This window comes from Nicotiana sylvestris, chromosome 7 (genome assembly GCF_000393655.2).
Source record: "Nicotiana sylvestris chromosome 7, ASM39365v2, whole genome shotgun sequence".
In the NCBI taxonomy this organism is placed as follows: domain Eukaryota; kingdom Viridiplantae; phylum Streptophyta; class Magnoliopsida; order Solanales; family Solanaceae; genus Nicotiana; species Nicotiana sylvestris.
Window position 1 is genome coordinate 11,411,051 of NC_091063.1, and position 25,014 is coordinate 11,436,064.

The 25,014-nt window shown below is 35.4% G+C and overlaps 3 protein-coding genes across 5 annotated transcripts; all 3 read right to left on the bottom strand.

Annotated features, from left to right (window-relative positions):
* Positions 1-1,686: 1,686 nt before the first annotated feature.
* On the bottom strand, positions 1,687-5,396 carry LOC104248875 (probable pectinesterase 8). The gene is made up of 5 exons (XM_009805228.2): positions 5,069-5,396; positions 4,796-4,967; positions 4,165-4,371; positions 3,277-3,536; positions 1,687-2,266 (listed from the first exon to the last, which is right to left on the bottom strand). The coding sequence occupies exons 1-5, from the start codon at positions 5,392-5,394 to the stop codon at positions 2,110-2,112; spliced, it is 1,122 nt and encodes a 373-aa protein (XP_009803530.1). The 5' UTR covers positions 5,395-5,396; the 3' UTR covers positions 1,687-2,109.
* A 3,723-nt stretch (positions 5,397-9,119) lies between these two features.
* LOC104248874 (VQ motif-containing protein 22-like) lies at positions 9,120-9,713 on the bottom strand. The gene has a single exon (XM_009805227.2). The coding sequence runs from the start codon at positions 9,711-9,713 to the stop codon at positions 9,120-9,122; it is 594 nt and encodes a 197-aa protein (XP_009803529.2).
* A 10,506-nt stretch (positions 9,714-20,219) lies between these two features.
* Positions 20,220-24,177, bottom strand: LOC104219398 (protein FAR1-RELATED SEQUENCE 2-like). Of its 3 annotated transcripts, none has more exons than XM_009770084.2 (9): positions 24,076-24,177; positions 21,516-23,817; positions 21,384-21,440; positions 21,235-21,303; positions 21,099-21,161; positions 20,931-21,002; positions 20,739-20,801; positions 20,572-20,646; positions 20,220-20,494 (listed from the first exon to the last, which is right to left on the bottom strand). In XM_009770084.2, the coding sequence occupies exons 2-9, from the start codon at positions 23,553-23,555 to the stop codon at positions 20,453-20,455; spliced, it is 2,481 nt and encodes an 826-aa protein (XP_009768386.1). In that variant the 5' UTR covers positions 23,556-23,817; positions 24,076-24,177; the 3' UTR covers positions 20,220-20,452. The 3 variants fall into 3 exon arrangements, with proteins under 3 accessions (XP_009768386.1, XP_009768387.1, XP_009768388.1); XM_009770085.2 differs by having other exon boundaries at positions 20,340-20,494; positions 20,572-20,640; XM_009770086.2 differs by lacking the exon at positions 20,220-20,494 and having other exon boundaries at positions 20,574-20,656.
* Between the last annotated feature and the right edge of the window lie 837 nt (positions 24,178-25,014).

Here is a 25,014-nt window from a genome sequence, read left to right on the forward strand (position 1 = left end):
CAACACCGATCTAGTGGTTTATTTTTTCATCAGGGTGCTCAAAAAAATCTGCCACATCCAAGTGGGTGATGTCAAATTTATTATCATAGACAAGATTGGCTTCAGAGCCTTTATTCTTCAGAGATGCTTGATAAAGCTCAACCAAATATTTTGGTATGCGACAAATTTTTGCCCAATGCCCTTTTCCACCGCAACGATAGCATTTAGTTTCTGAACCCTCTGCATTTCGCTTCTCATCTTTACCTTTCCATTTTTGGAAGTTATTTTTCGGTGGAGGATGATTAACACCAGAAAAATTTCTTCCTTGGACATGGCCACGACCACGACCACGAATATGGCCACGACCTTTTCCACGATTAGCATAATGGGAATACACCTCATCCTCTTTAGGCAATGGTGTAGACCCAGTGGGTCAATTTTCATGATTTCTCATAAGCAATTCATTGTTTCGTTCAGCCACAAGTAGAAGAGAAATCAACTGAGAGTACTTTGTGAAGCCTTTCTCTCGGTACTGCTGTTGTAAGACCATATTGGAAGCATGAAACGTTGTAAACGTTTTTTCAAGCATATCATAGTCACTGATATTATCTCCACAGAGTTTCAATTTGGAAGTAATTCTAAACATAGCAGAATTATATTCAGAAACAGACTTAAAGTCTTGGAGCCTAAGATGAGCCCAATCATATCGTGCTTGTGGAAGAGTGACCAACTTTAAGTTGTCATATCTTTCCTTTAAATCATTCCACAAAACAAATGGATCTTTCACTGTGAGATATTCAATTTTCAACCCTTCATCAAGGTGATGGTGCAAGAAAATCAAGGCCTTAGCACAGTCTTGTGTAGATGCTTTATCTTTATCTTTAATGGCGTCTCCAAGACCCATTGCATCTAAATGGATTTCAGTATCCAATACCCGTGTCATATAGTTCTTGCTCGAAATTTCAAGGGCAACGAACTTTCTTTTCATAATATCAGACATTTAAAAAAATACAAATTTGAGAAAAATTATACCTTAATTTTCTCAAAGATCTTCTTGAGATGGTAGAGCCTCGTGCTGATAACGTGTTATAAAATATAACCCAAAATAATAATATAGAACAAGCAAAACAAACTAAGAGATATAGATAGAAAGAGAGGAAGAGAGATTCTTATTTCTTCTTCAATTGTGTGTATTTTCCTATCTATTACAAGACCTTTATATATGCATAAAAAGTGAAGAAAATATGTCATGGAATATGTCATTGAACATACAAAATATGTCATTGAATATGTCATTAAGCATTTAATATGAAAATCATGGAAGAAGAGCAGACATCCACCATAATGTGATATTTATCATAATAGTATTATTGTTTTAGTAATCTTAAAAAAATTCCCCCTGCCACTTAAAAATCGGTCCCTTTTTCCCCCTTGCCACTTAGTTAGAAAGAACAGAAAAGCTAAGAAAAATTATGGAATACATGAGAAGAGAAGTCCTTTCTTTTTCTAATTATGAAAGAATACTTGATAGAATAAAATTCGTGATCAATCTTCATGTCGCTTGATAAGAATGTTGAGTGGATAACAACAACAATAACAACAACAATAACAATAATAATAATAATAATTATAATAATAATAATAATAATAATAATAATAATATATAATGGAGTAATGGATTTAACTTCTACACATTGATATTGTATATTAAATATGAAAAAATAAGATTCTTTTATTGTTAAATTGCACTGATTATGCAAAAGTTCATCTACAGTACTATCAATGGATAAAACATAAACCCATAATAAAAATTACAATAATCTCGTCTAATTCGGAAATTTGGTTTGTAATATGTGCACGTACGCGCCACAGAGGCGGAGCTAGCCTTGCAGTTGTGGGTTCAGCCGAACCTAGTAACTTTGATTCAAACCTTATATTTGTCTTAAAAAATCTAATGAATATATATATATATATTATTAATTTAGAACCCAGAAGCTTGAATTAGCTGAAAACCTGAACCCATAAACTTTAAATCTTAGTTCCACCTCTATCCGCGTAAGTTAAAATAAGAGAGAAAATATATTGAGAAGGATGATGAATAGTAGACTGGTAGTTAGAAGAGAGAAGATGTTAAGAGGTAAAAGATTGGAGCCACAGACTAGCATCAATGAAAGACGAGTTGAGGAAGGGAAGAGCTTGTGTATCATTTAGTCTTTGAACATATGGTGCCCTCAATGTCATACTGGATCCTGCTCCTGAACAGTTGTATTCCCCATAAAAGATTGTCCTGTATAAAGCATTCTAATTAGTTAAACTTACAACCACTAATATAAGTCGAATGATAATATTAAGTTGAAAACAAATATTTTTCATTATGATAAGCAATATATAAAATAAGGTTTTAGTCCCGCGTTCTGTGACGATCTTTTTAGTCATCACTAAAAGTAATGTTATATGTTTTGAGCAGCGACCAACCTAAAATCTATTTTGTAGTGCATTGATTTTCTTTATTTGGCGCGCTTAGTAGCCAAAAAAATCTAAACAAAATAATAATAATAATAATAATAATAATAATAATAATAATAATAATAATAATAATAATAATAATAATAATAATAATAATAATAATAATAATAATAATAATAGGGGCAGTTGAATATTCACATTGTTCCAAGCCTTGCCGAAATTTTTTCACAAAAATTATATGTATAATAAAAAATAAAGAAAGTTTCAATTAACTAAAGTAATATTTTTGATAAGAAATTAATAGTTTAAGGAATAATATAATATACTTGGCTTCAACGACTAACTTTAACATTTGTTATTGTTAGAGCATATAGGAAATAAGGTTTCAGTGACGATGTTCAATGGTGACCTCTTTAGTTGCCACCAAAAGTGGTGCTATCTATTATTTCCTGTAGTGAAGGTATGTTGGAGAAGATTAGTTTGTAACAATTATGGTGCGCCTAAGTGGATATTCATCCTCAGATTGGTTGCTCATGAGACACTATATATACGCAAGGATAGGTTGGCAAAATGGGGTATAATATCAAATCAACTATGCCCTCTGTGTAACTTGAGGAGAGTATTGCTTATATTTGTTTCTCAAATTTGAAGTTGCAGCTGTGATATATGGCACAAAATGTTACATTGGTAGGGGATATCCAGGCAATTAATGGGATGGACGAGGAACTGGGCTGTAACTCACTTTAATGGGAAAAGTTCCAACACTGAGTTTATAATATTTTTTTTTTATTATGATAGTTTGAACTTATAGATGAAATGAAACGACTTAACTGATCTCTTGAAGGGTCGTTAAAGTCATTCCAGCCCTCAGGAGCGACGATATCAGTCATGTAAGTGTTAGCAAAGACGACAGTGGAGTAAGGCCTCCATGCACGCCCCAACCAAATCCTACCAGTTCCTCCCAAAGTGCAGTTCACGAATGCAAAGCCGCTGTTTTCGTCTTTGGTTGCTCTGCCGTGTGCTGTCACAGCGCCATTGATCGACTTCACTCCTGCTGCTACTGGACTTGCTATTGATATCAACTGGCAGTTCTGCATGTTCTTAAAACTATTAGTAATAGAGTCAGACTTTTCTATAGTAGTATTGATATATAACAACCATTCACCATAAAAACTAAGTTTTTTTGGAATTAATTTCCATGTTATGTTATAATATATGTTCTATTTAAAAGCATATCGGTATAACAACCAAAACAAATCTGGAACAACCAAGGCTATTACAGAGAGGTTTGACTGTACTCCTTATTGAAACCTCTTCAAACTTTATCATTTGTTCATTTATTTTAACTATTAGGTGCATTTGATATGTGCTTGTTTTGATTAAAAACTAATGGAGCAAGTGAAATATTCTGTGTTTTATGGGATAAAGAAAACATGTACTTTGAACTTTAAGCAATCTTTTTCGTACTTGCGACATGATAAATGCTGCTAAGTGCACCTCTTAAGAAGATCACTTATTAAAGCTAAGAGTATTTATCTAAATTATTGGAGTATTAAAAAATCTAGCTCTCCTTAACGTCTCACTTAATTAATACTCTTAAGGATAGATCCGAAAAATAGTACTTAAATTACTTATCATTTTTCTAAAACGTTAAATAATTTAAAACAAATTCAGTTTGTCAAAACGACTTACTAAATGATTAGGTGAAATAAAAGTTACCTCGTACAATGATTTGCCATTGCCAAAAATAAAGTCGATAGAACCCTGAATATAACAATCTTTGAAATAATGGCGACCCCTATCATCATGAAGAGTATCCTGAGCTCCGAAAAATCCACAACCCCAGAAAGCAGCTTCATCTCCTGCTATCCTAATTGCCACTGCTTGCGCTCCTACTGCCCCTGGCCCCGGCATTGGAGCTACATTCTGTATTAATGTCGACAATAAAATACGTAGCAGGGTTGCTTAAATTATTAAAACACCGATGCAAGTAAAAGTATATGAGAATTTTTACACTATCAGATCACTATAGTGAAATTAAAATTACGCCCCCTGTTTAAAATAGATTGACACTATTTGCTTATTAGTATGTTTCAAAAAAATTGGCACCTTTCAATATTTTCTTAATAAGAATCATTTATAGCCACACAAATGTTACGGTGGGTTTCATACCACAAGTTTCAAAAGTTTTACGGTCATATAAATGCTATGGCTTATTTAAGATCACATATTTCAAGAGTCTTCCCTTTTGTATTAAAGTTTGTGTCAAGTCAAATTAAGACAATATTTTTGAAACAAAGGGAGTATATACTTTTCGTGCATGAAAATGAAAGGGTTGATAATAATATACCATGAAACTTATATTCTTGGCAATAAAGTTGGTAGAGAAAATTTGGACAGATCCACTGTAAAATGTGCCATTTGCAGAATTGGCTGTGTCATTCCATACAATAGCTGTTGTGGTATACCCTTGCCCTTGAAATGTGATGTTAGGTTTTGTTTTTGGAATAATTACTTTTTCACTGCATTTCAAACAAACAAAAACAATACGTTACATAACAAAAAAAGAGAAATTAATTAACAAAAGTCACTTCCAAACAAATAGAACTACTCCACTTCTTACAAATAAATGCCATTGTTTATCCATATTAAGCTTCTTTTCGCACTAAAATTTCCAACTGCATCAACTGCAGCTTGCACTGTAGTGAAATTACAACAGCCATTATGATCAACGCATAGAATGGACGTTGTATTAGTGTCTATAGTGGGAAAATTCGGCGAAAATTTGTCACATATTGATATTTTTGCTTTATCACCATCGGAGTGATGGCGATGATCGTGATGGCGTCGATTAACATTAAGAATGCAGTTGAAGTACGTGAAATTTGTTGATACAAAAGCAGCAGTTATTGCTATGAAAAGTGGGAAAATTATGGCTTTAGGATTCATTTTTCTGACTGCAATGATACACAAAGGTGACAAATATAAGTAGGAGAAGGTTGATATTTAAAAAAATTAGTTTTGGATTATACCCTTTTAAAATTGATGATGAAAGAGACAAGAAATTAGGAACGGTTTGAATGAAGTGTAAGAATTGGTGGCATGCCTTTCAAATTACCCTTTCCGTTTCTGTTCTTTTTTTGGGACAATTTGCACATACCTACCAAAACTTCAAATGGATGATGGGTTCTTATGCCTATTGATCAGACCATTTGCTCTAATTAGCAAAGTTAGAGAATCGGCCATCTTGGATAGGTGGTCTACATCATACCTTTTAATATACGACCCTTCGTTCGACTCTGTGTAAATACAAATACTTTGTGCACTAAGCTAGTTGTCCTTTTTCTCTTGGCAAAGTTGAGAATCCCTGCTAATAGAAAGTAGCTTAAGAGTCTTGTGCATCGTTTGTATTGTATTTTCCTTTTTTTTAAAGGATTACGATATCTGAATCAGAATTTAAAATATTATCTTTAAATTTTAATATTAGATAATATATTAAAACGGTTTGTTTCTCAGCATAATATTTCGATGAGTATAATTTATCTATATTTAATAGTGAATGCATAAATAATTAAAATAAAAATAATTTACTTAAATATTAAATTATACAAAATATTAGAGAAATCTTAATTTATATATATGGTGTTGTTTGTTTGATGAAGTACACTCTAAGGAGTCGTTTGGTTTGAAAATAATTTATGCTAAGATTAATTATGTTGGGACTAGTTCTACTGAAATTAGTTAAATGTTGGGCTTAGTTATCCTGATATTATTTTTTATTTATTGTTTGGTATGTTGTATTAATTGTTGGATTGTCGATTTTACTACTTTATCCTGGGATACTTATCGTAAGACTCCTATTCCACCCTCTGCATGTATAAATTATTCTAATACTATATTTATCAACCTTGGAATACCTTATCCCAGATTAGTAACCAAACAAGGAATAATGCAGTGCTAAATTTGTATCCCAGGATTAACTATTACTTATAAATCATACCAAACAACCCTAAAAGATAGTATCAATGATGATTGTGAGTTTAGATTTCTACACTTGGAAGCAACTCAATGACAGTTTGGCTGATAGTAGTTAAATTTCAAAGTCAGGTCCAAGTTGGGGTATGTTTTGAAGAATGGAATCAAAGATTAGATTAGTTAATTAATTAGCAAAAAAGGTGGAATGTTGTTATTTTTACAATTAAGAAAAAATACTCCACCCAATCTTTGCCATTGCCAAAAGGAATCTAATGAAATAGACTAGCCGTAGGAAATACTAAAGAGTAATGTGAATTAGTGGGATTATACGAAGAAAAAAAAGTTTAGGGTGAGGAAATTAAAATTGACTTTGTCAAGATAATATAATATCTAAATTTCCGCTTTACACGCTCAGTGGGACCCGGTAAGCTCCCATACATCTCCTATAGCCTCTTCCCGTCCATTTCTCATTCGACAAGTCAACATGCCATCACCTCCCCCCCCCCCCCCCGGTCGTACACAGTAAGTATAATTTAGCTTATTTGTAATAAATTATTTGATATATCTTTCATATCATCAAATCATTTAACTATTTGTTACTACATACTAACATAATGATATAAATTAGTACTATATTGTAAATATGCAAATTTTAATTTCTTTTCCTTCACCATACGTGCAGTCGTTTTCCATTTGAATTTTCGCCAAATAGGAGAAAGTGTGCGGTGTGCCCCCGCTGACCCGCTTCGCTTTTTTGAACATCTTTTTCTTTTTCGTAAAAAATATTTTCAACTGATGTTTACATCAAATTAAGATTACATACTTCGTATTAATTTAACTCCAGTTTATTAATAAGAGTGTATGTGAAGACATACCTCATCTATTTATTATATTTGTAAAAATACCATTTATACGAGTAAAGATGATATATAATCTGATAGTTGGAACTTGGAAAGGTTAGAATTCCAGTGAGGCTTGACCCTCAAAGTTTTGACGTGTCTATGTATGGTTTAATATTTACAATTGTACTTAATAAAATTCCCTAAAGTTCCACTCAGTCAAAAGTAGGGGCGTTAATGGTTTGGTTCGGCCGGTTATTTTATAAAATTTGTACCATATCAATTTTTCGGTTATTCTATGATGTATAACCAAAATTAGGCTTTTAAAAACCGTATCAGTCATGTCGGTTTCTCTTCGATATCGGTATAGTTCGGTTAATTTTCGGTATTTTTAAATGTCATTTAAAAGTCACTAGTAGAAGCATAATGCAATCATACCTACTTTTATAGGACTTATCAAAACTCTCTAGATATTTTTATTATTTAAAAGGTGATAACTAAGAAAACATGAAAGATGACCAGAGTATAAATCCATCAGCTATTGTACAGCAGCGTAAAAGAAACTAAGCAAAGACAAAGAAAATATAAATCACACGGGTGGAAAGATATTAAGCAAACTGAGACTCAAGAATAAAGACTATAGAAGATTAAATATGAAAATATATATTTAAATCATACGAAAATTCAATACATTGTACTTTGTTACTCATAATCGCTAGATGCCTTTGTGTCTTGCTAGTTAATATGATGGAAATAATTTAGTTTCAATAGGAGTAGTATAATAGATTTACGAATTAGGATTTTGGGTTTAATTAATTAATTGTCGGCTTGTAACTATTTTTTTATAATTTCAAGGCCAAGGAAAAATTTAATGCTTTATTATTTTTAATATTAATATATAAATATATTTTTCCCATGTGAATTCATTTAGTACTGTTCGGTATTTTTTCGATTTATTTCATAAAATAAAAACCTACCCTAATTATTGGTACGGTTATAGATTTATATTAAAAAATCTACAGCTTTATTAAAAGAAACCTTAAAATCGATTCGTTTCAGTACGGTTCGATCAATTTAGTCGGTTTTTAAATAACTATTGACACCCCTAGCCAGAACTTTCAGTCCTATGAACTTGCAATACTCCAATTCTTATTTTCTTCTATACGTACGATTAGTGGCGAAGCCAGGAGTTTCCTGAATAGGGTTCATATTTAAAAAAAAAAAGTAAAAAAAATCTCGTCAAAAAGTATTCAATATATGTTATATACTTCTAAAATTTGATATTTTACCTATATACGCAGTATAATTAACCAAAGTGTAGCTTTGCCCCTAGGTACAATAGGGTGCATTTGCATTATTCCGCATGGTAAAAATAATCGTAGAAAGAGCATCAAAACCTATATTAGTCCAAATAGTAACATTTATTTTTTTCAAAAGGAAATAAATAAAGAAATCAAGAAAAATACATATCAAGAAGAGGAAAATACGTTGTAAACAAAATACAAGTACTCCTATATATGTAAAAAACAAAAAAGGATCTTCTTCCGAGTGGGAGTTATGTACAGGCCAGTGTTATTCATCACTTTTGTGAAAAATATCAGAACTTAGAAGTTACAGCTTCTGTTATCAAAGCAAGAAAGTGACGGAAATCACAAATTAAAGTCGCATAAAATCATGAGTGGAGCCGCCGAAGTTGAAACAAGAAGGATCGTACCCAAGGAGTGAAATATAAGCAGTATATGATTCTACGGCTCCAACCATGGCCAATACTTTAGGTTGCTCCAAGCCGCCAAAGTTGAAACTTGAAAAACGAAAACCTCTGACGCGAAAAATAAAAAAAACTGTGTGAAATCAGATTGATCAGAACATAAAGTTATTTTCAGACTTATTCTCATTAGAAGGAGAAGATCCACTCTCACTAGGAGAAACCAACGTAGAAATCCTATTACCATCCACGTTAGGTCTTGTTAAATTGCTGGTGCGGCCCAATGAGCTGAACATATAGGGTACTTGATTTTGTTGCAGTGGCTGCTGAAACTGTATATTATAAGCTCCAGAATTAGCAGCAGTAGTAGGGTTCACAATATTATTGGAGGAGCTAGAGCCGAAACCTAAGTAGGTTCCCTGTGTTGACGCAAATGGTGCAGTAATTGAGCCACCAGTGAACTGTTGAACCATGGCTCGGAAATTGGTGGTGTCTGTGTTCAAAACGGTGGTTGGTGTTCGTCGAGAAGCTCGTGAACGACGTCGTATAGGCTTGGAAACACGGCCATCGGCTGGGCCATGGTTGTGGTGAGTAGTACTACTACTGACTATGGAAGTGGCAGTGGTGGTGACCACCGTAGCATCAGACACTCGGCCGTCGGAGAATACGGTGGTTGACGGATATCTTTGAGGTTGGCCGCCGGAGAGGTTGTGTTGGTAGAATTGTGCCCAGTTGGTAGGGTTTGGCATGGTTTCACTCATGCCCATAAAAAAGTTGAAAAAGGAAGATAAAGAAGCTGAGAGTTTGTAAATTTTAGGAAGAAGGGAAGAATAAAAACATAGGATCATCCTTTGTATTTATACATATTTTGAGACTGCGGAGTTAGAGTATTAAATACGCGTTTGGAAGAATTCAATAATTTTATTTTAAACTAAGTATTAGAAAGTTCATTATAATATGTAAATACTTGATTATGAACCTAGTAATTTATGAAAGTTATAACTCGAATGATAATTTAAAATCTATAAACTTTAAATTTTGACGTTAAAAATTTGGATGGTCAAAGTAAATGACTAGTACTTCTTTCGGTTCATTTTAAATGATTTTTTAATTTTTTTTTAATGGTCCACAATATTTAAAATTAACTTTTTAAAAAAAATTAGCCTATGATATATTATTTGTTATATTTTTAATGAATAAATTAAGATTAATATGATCAATATTATTGTTAGTTAATAATAAAAGATAAATTTTTTAATAAATGTAAAAGAGTCAAAATTCCTTAATTAATGCTAAAAAGCGTGAGGGAGTACTATGCTATAGTGGCTATCTGATCATGACCCGAGTGCCGCCCCCTTAGCCGGGTCCTCATTTCTTGAGAACAAAATGACACGTGAAAACCACGTGGGTCTGCGGCGGGAGAAATTTGGCATATTTTTGTTGAATATTCTTTTTTTTTTTTCCTCTTTAAATTTCTCATTCTCTCATCATGTGAATTGTGCACAAGATATACATTGACAATTCAACAAAAAGTAAATAAAAAGCTTCAGAAATTTCTCTTTACATTTTGTTTCATGCTGATACTAATCTCTCTTGTGATTTGAAATATTTCAATAACCTTTCTTATTTTAATTTCTTTTGTAAAACCTATTTAGTGATAGTAATTTTTTTTATGCTATTCCTATTATGGAATTAAGCACTCGATAATAAGTTTGGTGACACGTTCTTTGGAATTCTTTTAATCATATATTTTGCTTTAATTGCTGGCGGATCCCAAATTTTTAAATCATGAGTATTTAACTATTCTTAATTTAAAAATTGCTATTTAGACTGAATGCTTAATTAATACATTTGCATAAATTTTTAGTTTTTCTCTATAAATAGTGTTTATTTTCAAAAGCAATGGTTGCTTAAGCACCAATAATACATATCGTGGATCCACCATATCGGCAGCGCTAAAACTTCACTGTCCATTTTGATTTTATTTTCAAGGGAAAATTAAAAATGACGTTAAAAATTCTTGAATGTTTAATAATTAGAAATGTATGATAATAAGTGAAAAATGACTAGGTTCATCAAATAATATAAATTGAAAATTAAATTTTGAACTTTTTTACTCGACAATGTCGTCATAACTCGATAAACATTATCTGGGTGAATAAAAATTATCTAGGCCAAATTAAATTTTGAACATTTGGTTTGTAAGTGGCTGCAGTTGATTATTTTTTTATCTTTTTTTTTGGTGGGGGTGGGGGTGGGGGTGGGGGGAATCTTCTAGATATAGTAGTCATTCAAAGTGATGCCTGCCCAAATAAGAGGAGGCAAGTTCCAGGAAACAACATAGGCTGATCTTTTTACCTATAGTCGTCATGTTCGAGTCAGTTTATATGCACTTCAATTAATTTTACGAGATATCACCATTTACATTAACATTCATTGAATCTTGACTGCAATAGAGTGGGTGGTAGGTATATACTGACTAGGATGGCTGTAATTTGGTCCTCTCTTTTGGAGGTCTTCTGCTTGATTTGCGTCACATTTTCTATTCAATTTTTTTTGACTTCAGCGAAACCTAGACGACCTTAGCTTTCCACACTATGATTTTGTTGTTTAAAATATACCTTGACTAGTATTTTATCGGACTTTGATTCATTTGTTCCGGTGTGTAAAGAAATGGAAAAGATAGAATAAAATTAACTAAGAAGATGTGTCCTACAACAGTGTAGGAGAAAGGGAACATGGCTAAAGTTCCTTATTCTTCAGCAGTCGGAAACTTGATGTATGCAATGGTATGTACTAGACCTGATATTGCTCACGCAGTTGGTGTTGTCAGCAGGTTTCTTGAAAATCCTGGAAAGGAACATTGGGAAGCAGTCAAGTGGATACTCAGGTACCTGAGAGGTACCACGGGAGATTGTTTGTGCTTTGGAGGATCTGATCCAATCTTGAAGGGCTATACAGATGCTGATATGGCGGGTGACATTGACAACAGAAAATCCACTACTGGATATTTGTTTACATTTTCAGGGGGAGCTATATTATGGCAGTCTAAGTTGTAGAAGTGCGTTGCACTTTCAACAATTGAAGCAGAGTACATTGCCGCTACAGAAACTGGCAAGGAGATGATATGGCTCAAGCGATTCCTTCAAGAGCTTGGATTGCATCAGAAGGAGTATGTCGTCTATTGTGACAGTCAAAGTGCAATAGACCTTAGCAAGAACTCTATGTACCATGCAAGGACCAAACACATTGATGTGAGATATCATTGGATTCGAGAAATGGTAGATGATGAATCTCTAAAAGTCTTGAAGATTTCTACAAATGAGAATCCCGCAGATATGCTGACCAAGGTGGTACCAAGGAACAAGTTCGAGCTATGCAAAGAACTTGTCGGCATGCACTCAAACTAGAAGACAGTGCTACCTCCTCTGGATGAATGAGACTGGAGGGGGAGATTGATGATGTCCATCTCATTGAAGAAGTATTAGGCATGTGCCTAATAAGAGTTTTCTTTGGTTTGGTAGCCAACCTTGTTGACTTGGTTTGGTTGGTAGCCAACCTTGTTGAATTAGTTTGGTTTGGTAGCCAACCTTGTTGAATTTCTTTGGTTTGGTAGCCAACTTTGTTGAATTGTGAAAAGTGTGTGTAAATTGTCAAATATTGTAGGCTTTAGAGGGTGAAGCTTTGGCTATAAAAGGAGAGCTTCAACTCTCATTTCTACACACCAACAAAGAGAGAAAGAAAGAGTGAGGTTTCACAGACAAGGTATAAGAAAATAGTCTGTGAGGAAAATAGAGAGTGAGCGATATTGTAGTGAGGTGGGAATATCAAAAGAGGGTTATTTCTTTTGAGTGTTGTAGTGGTCTTTGGAGTATTTATCTCCGACCTACAAAGTGTAAAATTCCTTACTATAGTGATATCAGTTGCTCCTCTCGGGGTCGTGGTTTTTTCCCTTATTCAGAAGGGTTTTCCACGTAAAAATCTTGGTGTCATTGTTACTCTTTTATTCTTGTTAATTACCGTATCTCGGTGCTACATTATTATTCCGCTTTATTACCGTGAATATTATTTTGGTAAGGGGTTTATTCCCAACAACTGGTATCAGAGCACAGGTTCTGCTCGTTCACTGAAATACTATTCACTGTCGGTAGTACTATACTTGGTGAAAAATAAAAATGTCCGGAGTAAAGTACGAGGTAGCAAAATTCAACGGAGATAACGGTTTCTCAACATGGCAAAGAAGGATGAGAGATCTGCTCATCCAACAAGGATTACACAAGGTTCTAGATGTTGATTCCAAAAAGCCTGATACCATGAAAGCTGAGGATTGGGCTGACTTGGATGAAAGAGCTGCTAGTGCAATCAGGTTGCACTTATCAGATGATGTGGTAAATAACATCATTGATGAAGACACTGCACGTGGAATTTGGACAAGGTTGGAAAGCCTATACATGTCCAAAACGCTGACAAATAAATTGTACCTGAAGAAGCAGTTATACGCCCTACACATGAGTGAAGGTACGAATTTTTTGTCACATTTAAATGTGTTTAACGGACTAATCACACAGCTTGCCAACCTCGGAGTGAAAATCGAGGAAGAAGATAAAGCCATCTTGCTATTGAACTCGTTGCCATCTTCGTACGATAATTTGGCAACAACCATCTTGCACGGTAAGACTACTATTGAGTTGAAAGATGTCACATCGGCTCTTCTACTCAATGAGAAGATGAGAAAGAAGCCTGAAAATCAAGGACAGGCTCTCATCACAGAAGGTAGAGGCAGGAGTTATCAAAGGAGTTCGAACAACTATGGTAGATCCGGAGCTCGTGGGAAGTCAAAGAACCGATCCAAATCAAGAGTCAGAAATTGCTACAACTGTAATCAACCAGGTCACTTCAAAAGAGATTGCCCAAATCCAAGGAAGGGCAAAGGTGAAACCAGTGGCCAGAAGAATGACGACAACACAGCCGCCATGGTGCAAAATAATGATAATGTTGTCCTCTTTATAAATGAGGAAGAGGAATGCATGCACCTGTCAGGTCCAGAGTCGGAATGGGTGGTTGACACAGCGGCATCTCACCATGCCACACCGGTAAGAGATCTTTTTTGCAGATATGTAGCAGGTGATTTCGGCACAGTGAAAATGGGTAACACAAGTTACTCAAAGATTGCGGGGATTGGTGACATTTGTATCAAGACAAATGTCGGATGCACATTGGTTCTAAAGGATGTGCGGCATGTACCTGATTTACGGATGAACTTGATCTCGGGAATTGCTTTAGACCGAGATGGATACGAGAGCTATTTTGCAAATCAAAAGTGGAGACTCACTAAGGGATCATTGGTGATTGCAAAGGGAGTTGCTCGTGGCACGTTGTACAGGACAAATGCAGAAATATGCCAAGGTGAATTGAACGCGGCACAAGATGAGATTTCTGTAGATTTGTGGCACAAAAGAATGGGTCATATGAGCGAGAAGGGATTGCAGATTCTTGCCAAGAAATCACTCATTTCTTATGCCAAAGGTACAACGGTAAAACCTTGTGACTACTGTTTATTTGGTAAGCAGCATAGAGTCTCATTTCAGACATCGTCTGAAAGAAAATTGAATATACTTGATTTAGTATATTCTGATGTTTGCGGCCCAATGGAAATTGAATCAATGGGCGGTAACAAATATTTTGTTACTTTTATTGATGATGCTTCACGAAAATTATGGGTTTATATTTTGAAAACCAAAGATCAGGTGTTTCAAGTTTTCCAGAAGTTTCATGCTCTAGTAGAAAGGGAGACGGGTCGAAAGCTAAAGCGTCTCCGAAGTGACAATGGAGGTGAGTACACTTCAAGGGAATTTGAAGAGTATTGTTCAAGTCATGGGATCAGACATGAAAAGACAGTTCCTGGAACCCCACAGCACAATGGCGTAGCCGAGAGGATGAACCGCACCATTGTGGAGAAGGTGAGAAGCATGCTCAGAATGGCTAAACTGCCTAAGTCATTCTGGGGTGAAGCAGTTCAGACAGCCTGTTACCTGATCAATAGGAGTCCATCAGTTCCGTTGGCGTTTGAAATCCCAGAGAGAGTTTGGACCAACAAGGAGGTGTCCTACTCGCATCTGAAGGTGTTCGGTTGCAGAGCTTTTGCACATGTACCAAAAGAGCAGAGAACAAAGCTGGATGATAAATCTGTTCCCTGCATATTTATCGGATATGGAGATGAAGAGTTCGGGTACAGACTGTGGGATCCTGTAAAGAAGAAGGTCATCAGAAGCAGAGATGTAGTCTTCCGAGAAAGTGAAGTTGGAACTGCTGCTGATATGTCAGAAAAGGCGAAGAATGGTATAATTCCTAACTTTGTTACTATTCCTTCTACTTCTAACAATCCCACAAGTGCAGAAAGTACGACCGACGAGGTTGCCGAGCAGGGGGAGCAACCTGGTGAGGTTATTGAGCAGGGGGAGCAACTTGATGAAGGTGTCGAGGAAGTGGAGCACCCCACTCAGGGAGAAGAACAACCTCAACCTCTGAGGAGATCAGAGAGGCCAAGGGTAGAGTCATGCAGGTACCCTTCCACAGAGTATGTCCTCATCAGTAATGAGGGGGAGCCAAAAAGTCTTAAAGAGGTGTTTTCCCATCCAGAAAAGAACCAGTGGATGAAAGTTATGCAAGAAGAGATGGAATCTCTACAGAAAAATGGCACATACAAGCTGGTTGAACTTCCAAAGGGTAAAAGACCACTCAAATGCAAATGGGTCTTTAAACTCAAGAAAGATGGAAATGGCAAGCTGGTCAGATACAAAGCTCGATTGGTGGTTAAAGGCTTCGAACAAAAGAAAGGTATTGATTTTGACGAAATTTTCTCACCTGTTGTCAAAATGACTTCTATTCGAACAATTTTGAGCTTAGCAGCTAGCCTAGATCTTGAAGTGGAGCAGTTGGATGTGAAAACTGCATTTCTTCATGGAGATTTGGAAGAGGAGATTTATATGGAGCAGCCAGAAGGATTTGAAGTAGCTGGAAAGAAACACATGGTGTGCAAATTGAATAAGAGTCTTTATGGATTGAAGCAGGCACCAAGGCAGTGGTACATGAAGTTTGACTCATTCATGAAAAGTCAAACATACCTAAAGACCTATTCTGATCCATGTGTATACTTCAAAAGATTTTCTGAGAATAACTTTATTATATTGTTGTTGTATGTGGATGACATGTTAATTGTAGGAAAAGACAAGGGGTTGATAGCAAAGTTGAAAGGAGATCTGTCCAAGTCATTTGATATGAAGGACTTGGGCCCAGCACAACAAATTCTAGGGATGAAGATAGTTCGAGAGAGAACAAGTAGAAAGTTGTGGCTATCTCAGGAGAAGTACATTGAACGTGTACTAGAACGCTTCAACATGAAGAATGCTAAGCCAGTCAGCACACCTCTTGCTGGTCATCTAAAGTTGAGTAAGAAGATGTGTCCTACAACAGTGGAGGAGAAAGGGAACATGGCTAAAGTTCCTTATTCTTCAGCAGTCGGAAGCTTGATGTATGCAATGGTATGTACTAGACCTGATATTGCTCACGCAGTTGGTGTTGTCAGCAGGTTTCTTGAAAATCCTGGAAAGGAACATTGGGAAGCAGTCAAGTGGATACTCAGGTACCTGAGAGGTACCACGGGAGATTGTTTGTGCTTTGGAGGATCTGATCCAATCTTGAAGGGCTATACAGATGCTGATATGGCGGGTGACATTGACAACAGAAAATCCACTACTGGATATTTGTTTACATTTTCAGGGGGAGCTATATCATGGCAGTCTAAGTTGCAGAAGTGCGTTGCACTTTCAACAACTGAAGCAGAGTACATTGCCGCTACAGAAACTGGCAAGGAGATGATATGGCTCAAGCGATTCCTTCAAGAGCTTGGATTGCATCAGAAGGAGTATGTCGTCTATTGTGACAGTCAAAGTGCAATAGACCTTAGCAAGAACTCTATGTACCATGCAAGGACCAAACACATTGATGTGAGATATCATTGGATTCGAGAAATGGTAGATGATGAATCTCTAAAAGTCTTGAAGATTTCTACAAATGAGAATCCCGCAGATATGCTGACCAAGGTGGTACCAAGGAACAAGTTCGAGCTATGCAAAGAACTTGTCGGCATGCACTCAAACTAGAAGACAGTGCTACCTCCTCTGGATGAATGAGACTGGAGGGGGAGATTGATGATGTCCATCTCATTGAAGAAGTATTAGGCATGTGCCTAATAAGAGTTTTCTTTGGTTTGGTAGCCAACCTTGTTGACTTGGTTTGGTTGGTAGCCAACCTTGTTGAATTAGTTTGGTTTGGTAGCCAACCTTGTTGAATTTCTTTGGTTTGGTAGCCAACTTTGTTGAATTGTGAAAAGTGTGTGTAAATTGTCAAATATTGTAGGCTTTAGAGGGTGAAGCTTTGGCTATAAAAGGAGAGCTTCAACTCTCATTTCTACACACCAACAAAGAGAGAAAGAAAGAGTGAGGTTTCACAGACAAGGTATAAGAAAATAGTCTGTGAGGAAAATAGAGAGTGAGCGATATTGTAGTGAGGTGAGAATATCAAAAGAGGGTTATTTCTTTTGAGTGTTGTAGTGGTCTTTGGAGTATTTATCTCCGACCTACAAAGTGTAAAATTCCTTACTGTAGTGATATCAGTTGCTCCTCTCGGGGTCGTGGTTTTTTCCTTTATTCAGAAGGGTTTTCCACGTAAAAATCTTGGTGTCATTGTTACTCTTTTATTCTTGTTAATTACCGTATCTCGGTGCTACATTATTATTCCACTTTTATTACCGTGAATATTATTTTGGCAAGGGGTTTATTCCCAACACTCTACATATGAGACTATTTCGTTGGTTCTCAAGTGTCATCTGATAATGCTCTATAATTAGTCGTTTAAAGACGTTACATCAAGTAAATTTTTAAGTTTTCTAAAGCACATTTCTCTTTATTTCTTTTTGTGACAGAAGAAATAAAAGTAGAAGAAGAGAGAAAAAGTATGAAAAACGCTTAATAGTCAATGTCATTGTAATTCATATATTCAATATTATGGATTACCATCGAATGTTGAATTATATAGCCAAGTACGTAGTGAATATTCGACGAAAACAATTTTTTCTTTAATTTCTCTTTAGCATAATTTATGGGGTGGAGGGAGAGAGTTACTTCTCCAAAGTTCGAAGTAATCATCATTTAATTACTTATAATTAATAATTTAATTACTTATAATTAATAATCATATCCAAGTTAAGGTCTTGAGGCCGTTCACAAAAACTTTCAGCATGCTTGATCTACAAAGTATCCACGACTACTACGTGATAAAAACATAGATCTAAGTAATAAGAGTTATAAATTTATTGTTTCTTTAACCATTTCTTTAATCGAACAGGCCAACTTTATTACTAACTACATAAAATAAAACATTTTTTGTAGGGAGAGGACACAAGGCCTTACCCTCCAATGAATTTTGAGAGGTTCGAAATAGATCTCTTGTTTATGGACCAGATCCATACTAGTGAAGCACAGATATTGTCAACTCAAGTATGTGAGATGCACGTGAGGGAGATAAACCTCACTTACCAGAAATGATATGTCCTGATCCTGATCGAAAAATAGCATATTAGATAAGGAGAAAGACTTCTTACTCAAAGAGAACAAGGCTTAAGAGATGGATAGAATTAGATGTGGAGATCAACTAGAACTCTTCTACCAAGGAAGAGTAGCGTCAGTATTATAGTCAATCTCTATTTACTAACTCCATAAATATCAGTGTTGTTCTCTTTTACATGTAATGCACATAAGCAGAAGTTAAACGTGAATTGAGAGCAAAATAGCAATGCAATTTTGCAAGCAATTTATGTGTGATTCAAGTGTGCAATCCTGAAGCTACTTGAACCAGATAGAAGAACCAATTCCAAGTGTCTAATAATGACATCATTAAAGAAAAAAAATAAAGAACTAAAATCTAGCAATGATTTGTGTATATAAGAAGAAATTACCATTTGTTCTACCATTGACAAAGCAAAAAAGCAGCAAAATTTATTTTTATTTGTTTGTTTATAAATGAATGTATATTTTACTAATTTTTTAATCGATTTCTTCTACTTTCATATTCATATATTATATGTTTAGCAACTATTTAATTGAAATCCAACAAATTCTCTGCAACCGACAAACGGGGAAAAGGCTACCAGTTCTTCTTTTTTTCTTTCTCTTTTTATATTTAAATATATTTTTATTAATTGTCTCATAAAGTTAATAATAAAACACTGATTTTGGTAGGAGATGAGTACATAATCTCTCCTCAACAATAGGAATGTTGAATAGCATTGACCATAAGAAATGCTGATTGTGTGAAAAAAATTGCTGGGTTTTCAGATTTGGGTCTATTGTCTTTGGGCTATAGATTTGCAAAGTTATAACTGGGCTACTCAGTTGCAATGTGTGAGTATGAATTATACTTATGTGTAATTCTCCCATTATAAAACATAAGTACATTGTTTAGACATTATAAATACAAGTGTATATACTGTATAAATATGTATAAGTGTATATAATTTTGTATAATTATGTATATATCAGTGTATAAGAATGTACAACGGCAAAATTAAATTTTTGTGTGTTTTCTTACCTTTTCTCAAGATGGACAACCTCCTTTACTTGTTTTTAACTTATTCTCTGTTTTGGGTTAAACTCTATTAGTGACATCATTGAAGAAGAAAAATAACAACTAAAATCTAGCAATGATGTGTGTATAAGAAGGAATTGCCATTTGTTCTACCATTGACAAAGCAAAAAAGTAGCGAAATTTATTTTTATTTGTTAATTTATAAATGAATGTATATTTTACTAATTGTTGAATCGATTTCTTCTACTTTTATATTCATATATTATATGTTTAGTAACTATTTAATTGAAATCCAATAAATTCTCTGCAACTGATAAAGGGGAAAAACGCTACCAGTTCTTTTTCTCTCTTTTTATATTTAAATATATTTTTATTAATTGTCTCATAAAGTTAATAGTAAACACTGATTTTGGTAGGAGATGGGTACATAATCTCTCCTCAACAATAGGAATGTTGAATAGCATTAACAGTAAGAAATGCTGATTGTGTGAAAAAATGCCGGATTTTCGGATTTGGGCCTATTGTCTTTGGCTATAGATTTGCAAAGCTATAATTGGGCTACTTATGTGTGTAAATTGCACTTATGTGTAATTCTCCCACGATAAGTGTAATGATATGCAAATATTTTTCATCAGTACTCTCTGACACAAGGCCAGAAAACAGAATTCTCTCCGTGAACAAGCGAACATTTCTTCTCATATATGGGAATGTACATTAGTTTCTTTCTCTGTTAAACATGCTTAGGAATACAAAACTTTTACAATAATGTACATTAATTTCCTATTCTGCTAACTTCCTAAAGGAGACGAATTAAACACTTTTTCCGATCCTGCATAGAGAAACACTAATCCTGCAAATGTTTTCCTGTGACACTGGTTGGATTGTCCTACAGTAGGGAGTGGAGAGTGAAATTTGGACCCAGGATAATGAAGAATAAACAAAAATTGACCATGTGAATCATACCATATCAGATGAATTTCCCTGAATGTCAAAAGAAGTATGCAGTAGTGGTGCTTTGAAACTAAGCTGTCCCTGCAACTGCAATTCACTATGAGCTAACATGAGCATATTTGACCAATGGACAAACTTGGTTCAACAAAAATACTAGGTCTAGGTCTTAGTGTTCATACCAGTCCTTGAAAACTGAGAGGAGAGTAATGACCACCGTGGGCTGATATATAATTCAAGTTTCCCTGTGAGAGCGGGAAATTAAAGGGAACATAATCAAATGCGGTCGTTCATACTTGTAAAAGGTTAACCAACAATTTAGTTCACTTCAAATATCTTTTCGCCATCAAGTTCCTAATAATTAGTTTCCTTACCAGAACTCTGTGTGAGGCTTGATGATTGCTGTAATAGTTATCTCGTAGCATAGAAAACGAACTCAACCGTCCCTGAAAAAATACCACATTATCAAACGAGCTCAGTTAAGCAAATAAATTTTGTGGACAAGTGCTTCAAAGCTTGAATGCAGAAAGAGGATGCAGCACCAATCCATGAATGCTATGATGAGCATAGTGTCCGTCAATTGTTGCCACTCTGGAGCCTGGATCCTGAAATCATAGAAAGAAAGATCAAAAGAGCTTAAACGCTTGTAAATTATTGTCTACAAGGGATATCTCATACCATTCCTTGTACGTGCCTCTGAGCAAGGAAAGCATCTTCATTAGTTGGCATTTTTGAGTTTGATTGATCCTAAAAAGAAGGAAACAGAATAAATATATGTAACCGAGCTTTCAACGTATGTTGGAAAGATTAGAAGCCAAAAGATATACCATCTGCAGGCTGTTATCTTGGATCCTAGTAGATAGCACTTCACTGTTATATTGCACCTACAGCACTTCCACTATTAAAAAGACTCTTTTGCCACTATTACTGGATCTTTCCTAAATAAGAACTCATACTACCTTGCGCTTTTTCTGTACTTTCTTTCTCTTTGATGACTTTGCCATGCTGCCACCTTGAATCTCTTCATCAATGTTAGGGTTGCACTGAGAAGAAGAAATGTTAGAGACTAATGCACTCTTCACAGAGTTGTTTACATTGATACAATCTTGCATTGCAGCTTGGATTGCGAAGACAGCTGATTCATAGGTTTCCTGGGATAAAGATCCAACTTCGCCAAATTTGGCAGATAGTTTGCAAAGATCATTGAGACGTTGGATCCTGTAACAAGGGGTGCTTGAAATCCTACATGCTCTACCTTTAATTTTTGCCTCTCGTGTCCATCGCTTTAATATGTACACCAGAGGGATATTGGGGACACCATTTACTTGAAGAACTGTAATTGCATGTCTACAAAGAATACCTATATACTCAAAGGAACGGCATGAACAAACAATGTAAGATTCTCTTCCTCTCCAGGATACCATAAAACTCTGGTTTTTATCACGATCCTTAACTCTATACAACTTCTCAGTTCCTTCTTCACCATCATTCAGGACAGTGCAAGCAGCAACGCCAACAACCTCAGCTTGAAATTTCATGAATAGTGAGTTTGTATAGACAGTAGACATTTGTTTCTCATAAGGAGAAAGAGTCTTTATGGTAGGTGGTCTGTGACGCGTTTCAATATCAGTTTTTGCTTCCTCTTCATACTTGTCATGCACGAATAGCTTGTACCCATCATTGAACTCTTTGAATGTAGTATCAGAGGAAATATACCTTTCGAAGGAGGAGGATACACTTTCAGACCGCTCAACAGTAGAGAGTGCAGCCAAGAAAGTATTCCTCATGTACACTGGAACCCATTTTGTTCGATTTTCAAACAATGATCGAATCAAGTCATCATCCCTCAGCTTGAATGTATCAACCATTTCCCACCATCTTCTTTCAAATTCTTCTTCTTTAAGTGGCAACCACATGCATTTCTTCAACTTGTTTACAAAATCTTCGATCTTACTTATCTTATTACCTAGATCTTGAGAAACTTTCTCCATTACATGCGACAAACAAAAACAATGCCGTGCCTCAGGGAAGACCTGCTCTACTGCTTCTTTCACGGAAGTGTCATCATCAGTAATAACTACTCTAGGACTCTGGCCACCTACAGCTCTAAGCCAAGTGCGCAATAACCAAGCAAAAGTTGATGATGTTTCATCCCCAACCAAGGCACATCCGAGCAACAAAAATTGGAAATGATGATTGACCCCAACTATAGGTATAAATGGGACTTTATATTTGTTTCTGATGTAATAGGTGTCCAAATAAATTACATCACAAAAATGGCCATAATCATTTCTGCATTTTGCGTCAACCCAGAATACGTTCCTCATACGTTTTTCTTTGTCAAAGTCTATAGCATAATAAGAATTTGGACTCTCAGCTTGCATAAGAGCTAAAGTGTCAAGCAACACTTCCACATCCCCCTCATTTAATGCAAGCTGCAATCCTTTTTTCTGGTAAACTACATTGGCAGATTGCTTGCTCCTTCCCCTGACGGAGCAATAAAAGTCATCAGAGCAAATTTCATGATTATGTTCCTTAACAAAGCTATATATATACCATTTCCCATCCTGCCTTCTCTTCACATGCACACTGGCCTTGCAGTCAGTCTTGGGACATGATCGAAAACTACCAGACTCGCGCTTGGCCCCAAATCTAGAGCATGCAATCTTCACATCAATAAATTTACCCGATTTCTTTGACCTACGACTCGCCTTTATCGTAATGCCAAATCCTAGTAACCTCGCATACTCCTTGTAGAAAGAGTAAGCAGCCTCCTTTGTTTCAAATTCCATATCCTTTTGTGGCTCGTTGTTGGCTATACCCTTATCTATAATATCGACATCCAAAACATCCATACCTATCGCATCGCCACTTTCGTCAACATTCTCTTTCACATATTCTACCCCAGCATGATTTTGACTTGAATCATCAATTGCATTTTTACCCATGTACACATCTAACGTGTCAACCCCCGAAGGCAATTCAAGGTCAATTTCCATAGAAGCAATAACTTAAACCAAACAAATGGGCATTTTGCAAATGACTTAACAACTATGGATTTTTCCCTCATTAGGAAAAAGACAGCAATTCTTCCCTTAGTGCTACCTACATTGAACTCATTTCCTAGGTATATCTCAATATAAGTTAAGCACAGTAAAGGATATTAAATCAAAATCTGGCTAACGGCCTATTGAAGCAACTTTCTTCTCTTCTCTACAGAAGTAATCTTTTTATCAATTTCAGTTCATTTAACTGAAATATCTGGAAAAAAATAAAAGGAAAGATCAGTAATAAGGAAAATAGCTAATAATGGTCATAGGAAAATCAACACAGCTAAATGAATCACAGCAAATCCAACTAACACAAATTAGGAGTTACAAGAATTTCAGAATTAAAAGAGAAAAAAAGAGAATCCAATCAAACGACTAGTCCTATTATATCTGTTTTTTAATACCTAAATTATTTTGTTAACCATACATTGGGTTTGTTTAGAACAAAAGAAGTTAATAGAAATAGTACCTGGGTGTTAGCCAACTAAGGCGATACTTCAAAGCAAACTGTAAGTGAAGTTCTAATGCCAATTCTCGAGGGAGAAGACAGTGGCGCACCCTTTTTTTCCCCGGTAAAATTACTACTATATTATTGTTTTTGCACTTATCTTTGAGTTTCTTTTTTTAACAAAGACATTGTCACCATCCCAAATAAGCGGTCGTGATGGGTCTATCACACTACTAGGCAAGCCAACCAAATATTTAACACAACGAAATCTTTTATAAAAATCACTTTCTAATATCGAATAAGTCTCAAATTCGGCATATGAAATAGATGAATAAAACAGAATGTGTGGAAAACCAGTACAAAATACCAACACAGCCCAACAAATCCGGTGTTACTAGTCAAGAGCCTCTAAATACAACTCAAACTGACTGAATAATACATCATAAGTCTTAAATAACAGAATACTAAGATAGGAAGGAGGAAAGCAGGGCTGCGAAAGTAGTGCAACTACCTAGTAGTCTCCGGTAAAGCTCTGAGAGTGCTGGAAGCTCTCACTCTGATGCTCGGGCACCTGGATCTGCACACAAGGTGTAAGGAGTAACGTGAGTACGCCAACTTAGTAAGTAACTAACTTAAATAAGGTCTGAGTACAGTGACGAGCAGTTAAAATCATATAATAAGTCTTAACAGAAATATCAAGTCAACTTCTGCAATTTAAAAAGAAGTCATCTCGTAAAACTTCAGTTTCGATTACACATCCTTTGAAAACATTTTTTTTCAACAGATGCTCAATATAAAAGAAGAGTGAAAACAACAAAAGTCATAAACAAGCTCCTCGGGCCAGGTATCACTCATAAATATAGCCTTTCGGGCAAGCCTCTCAGTCACTCGTGACTCAGCTCTCGTTAAACAGTACTCACACTCAGCACTCCGGCTCAATAATATCTCATAACAATAATA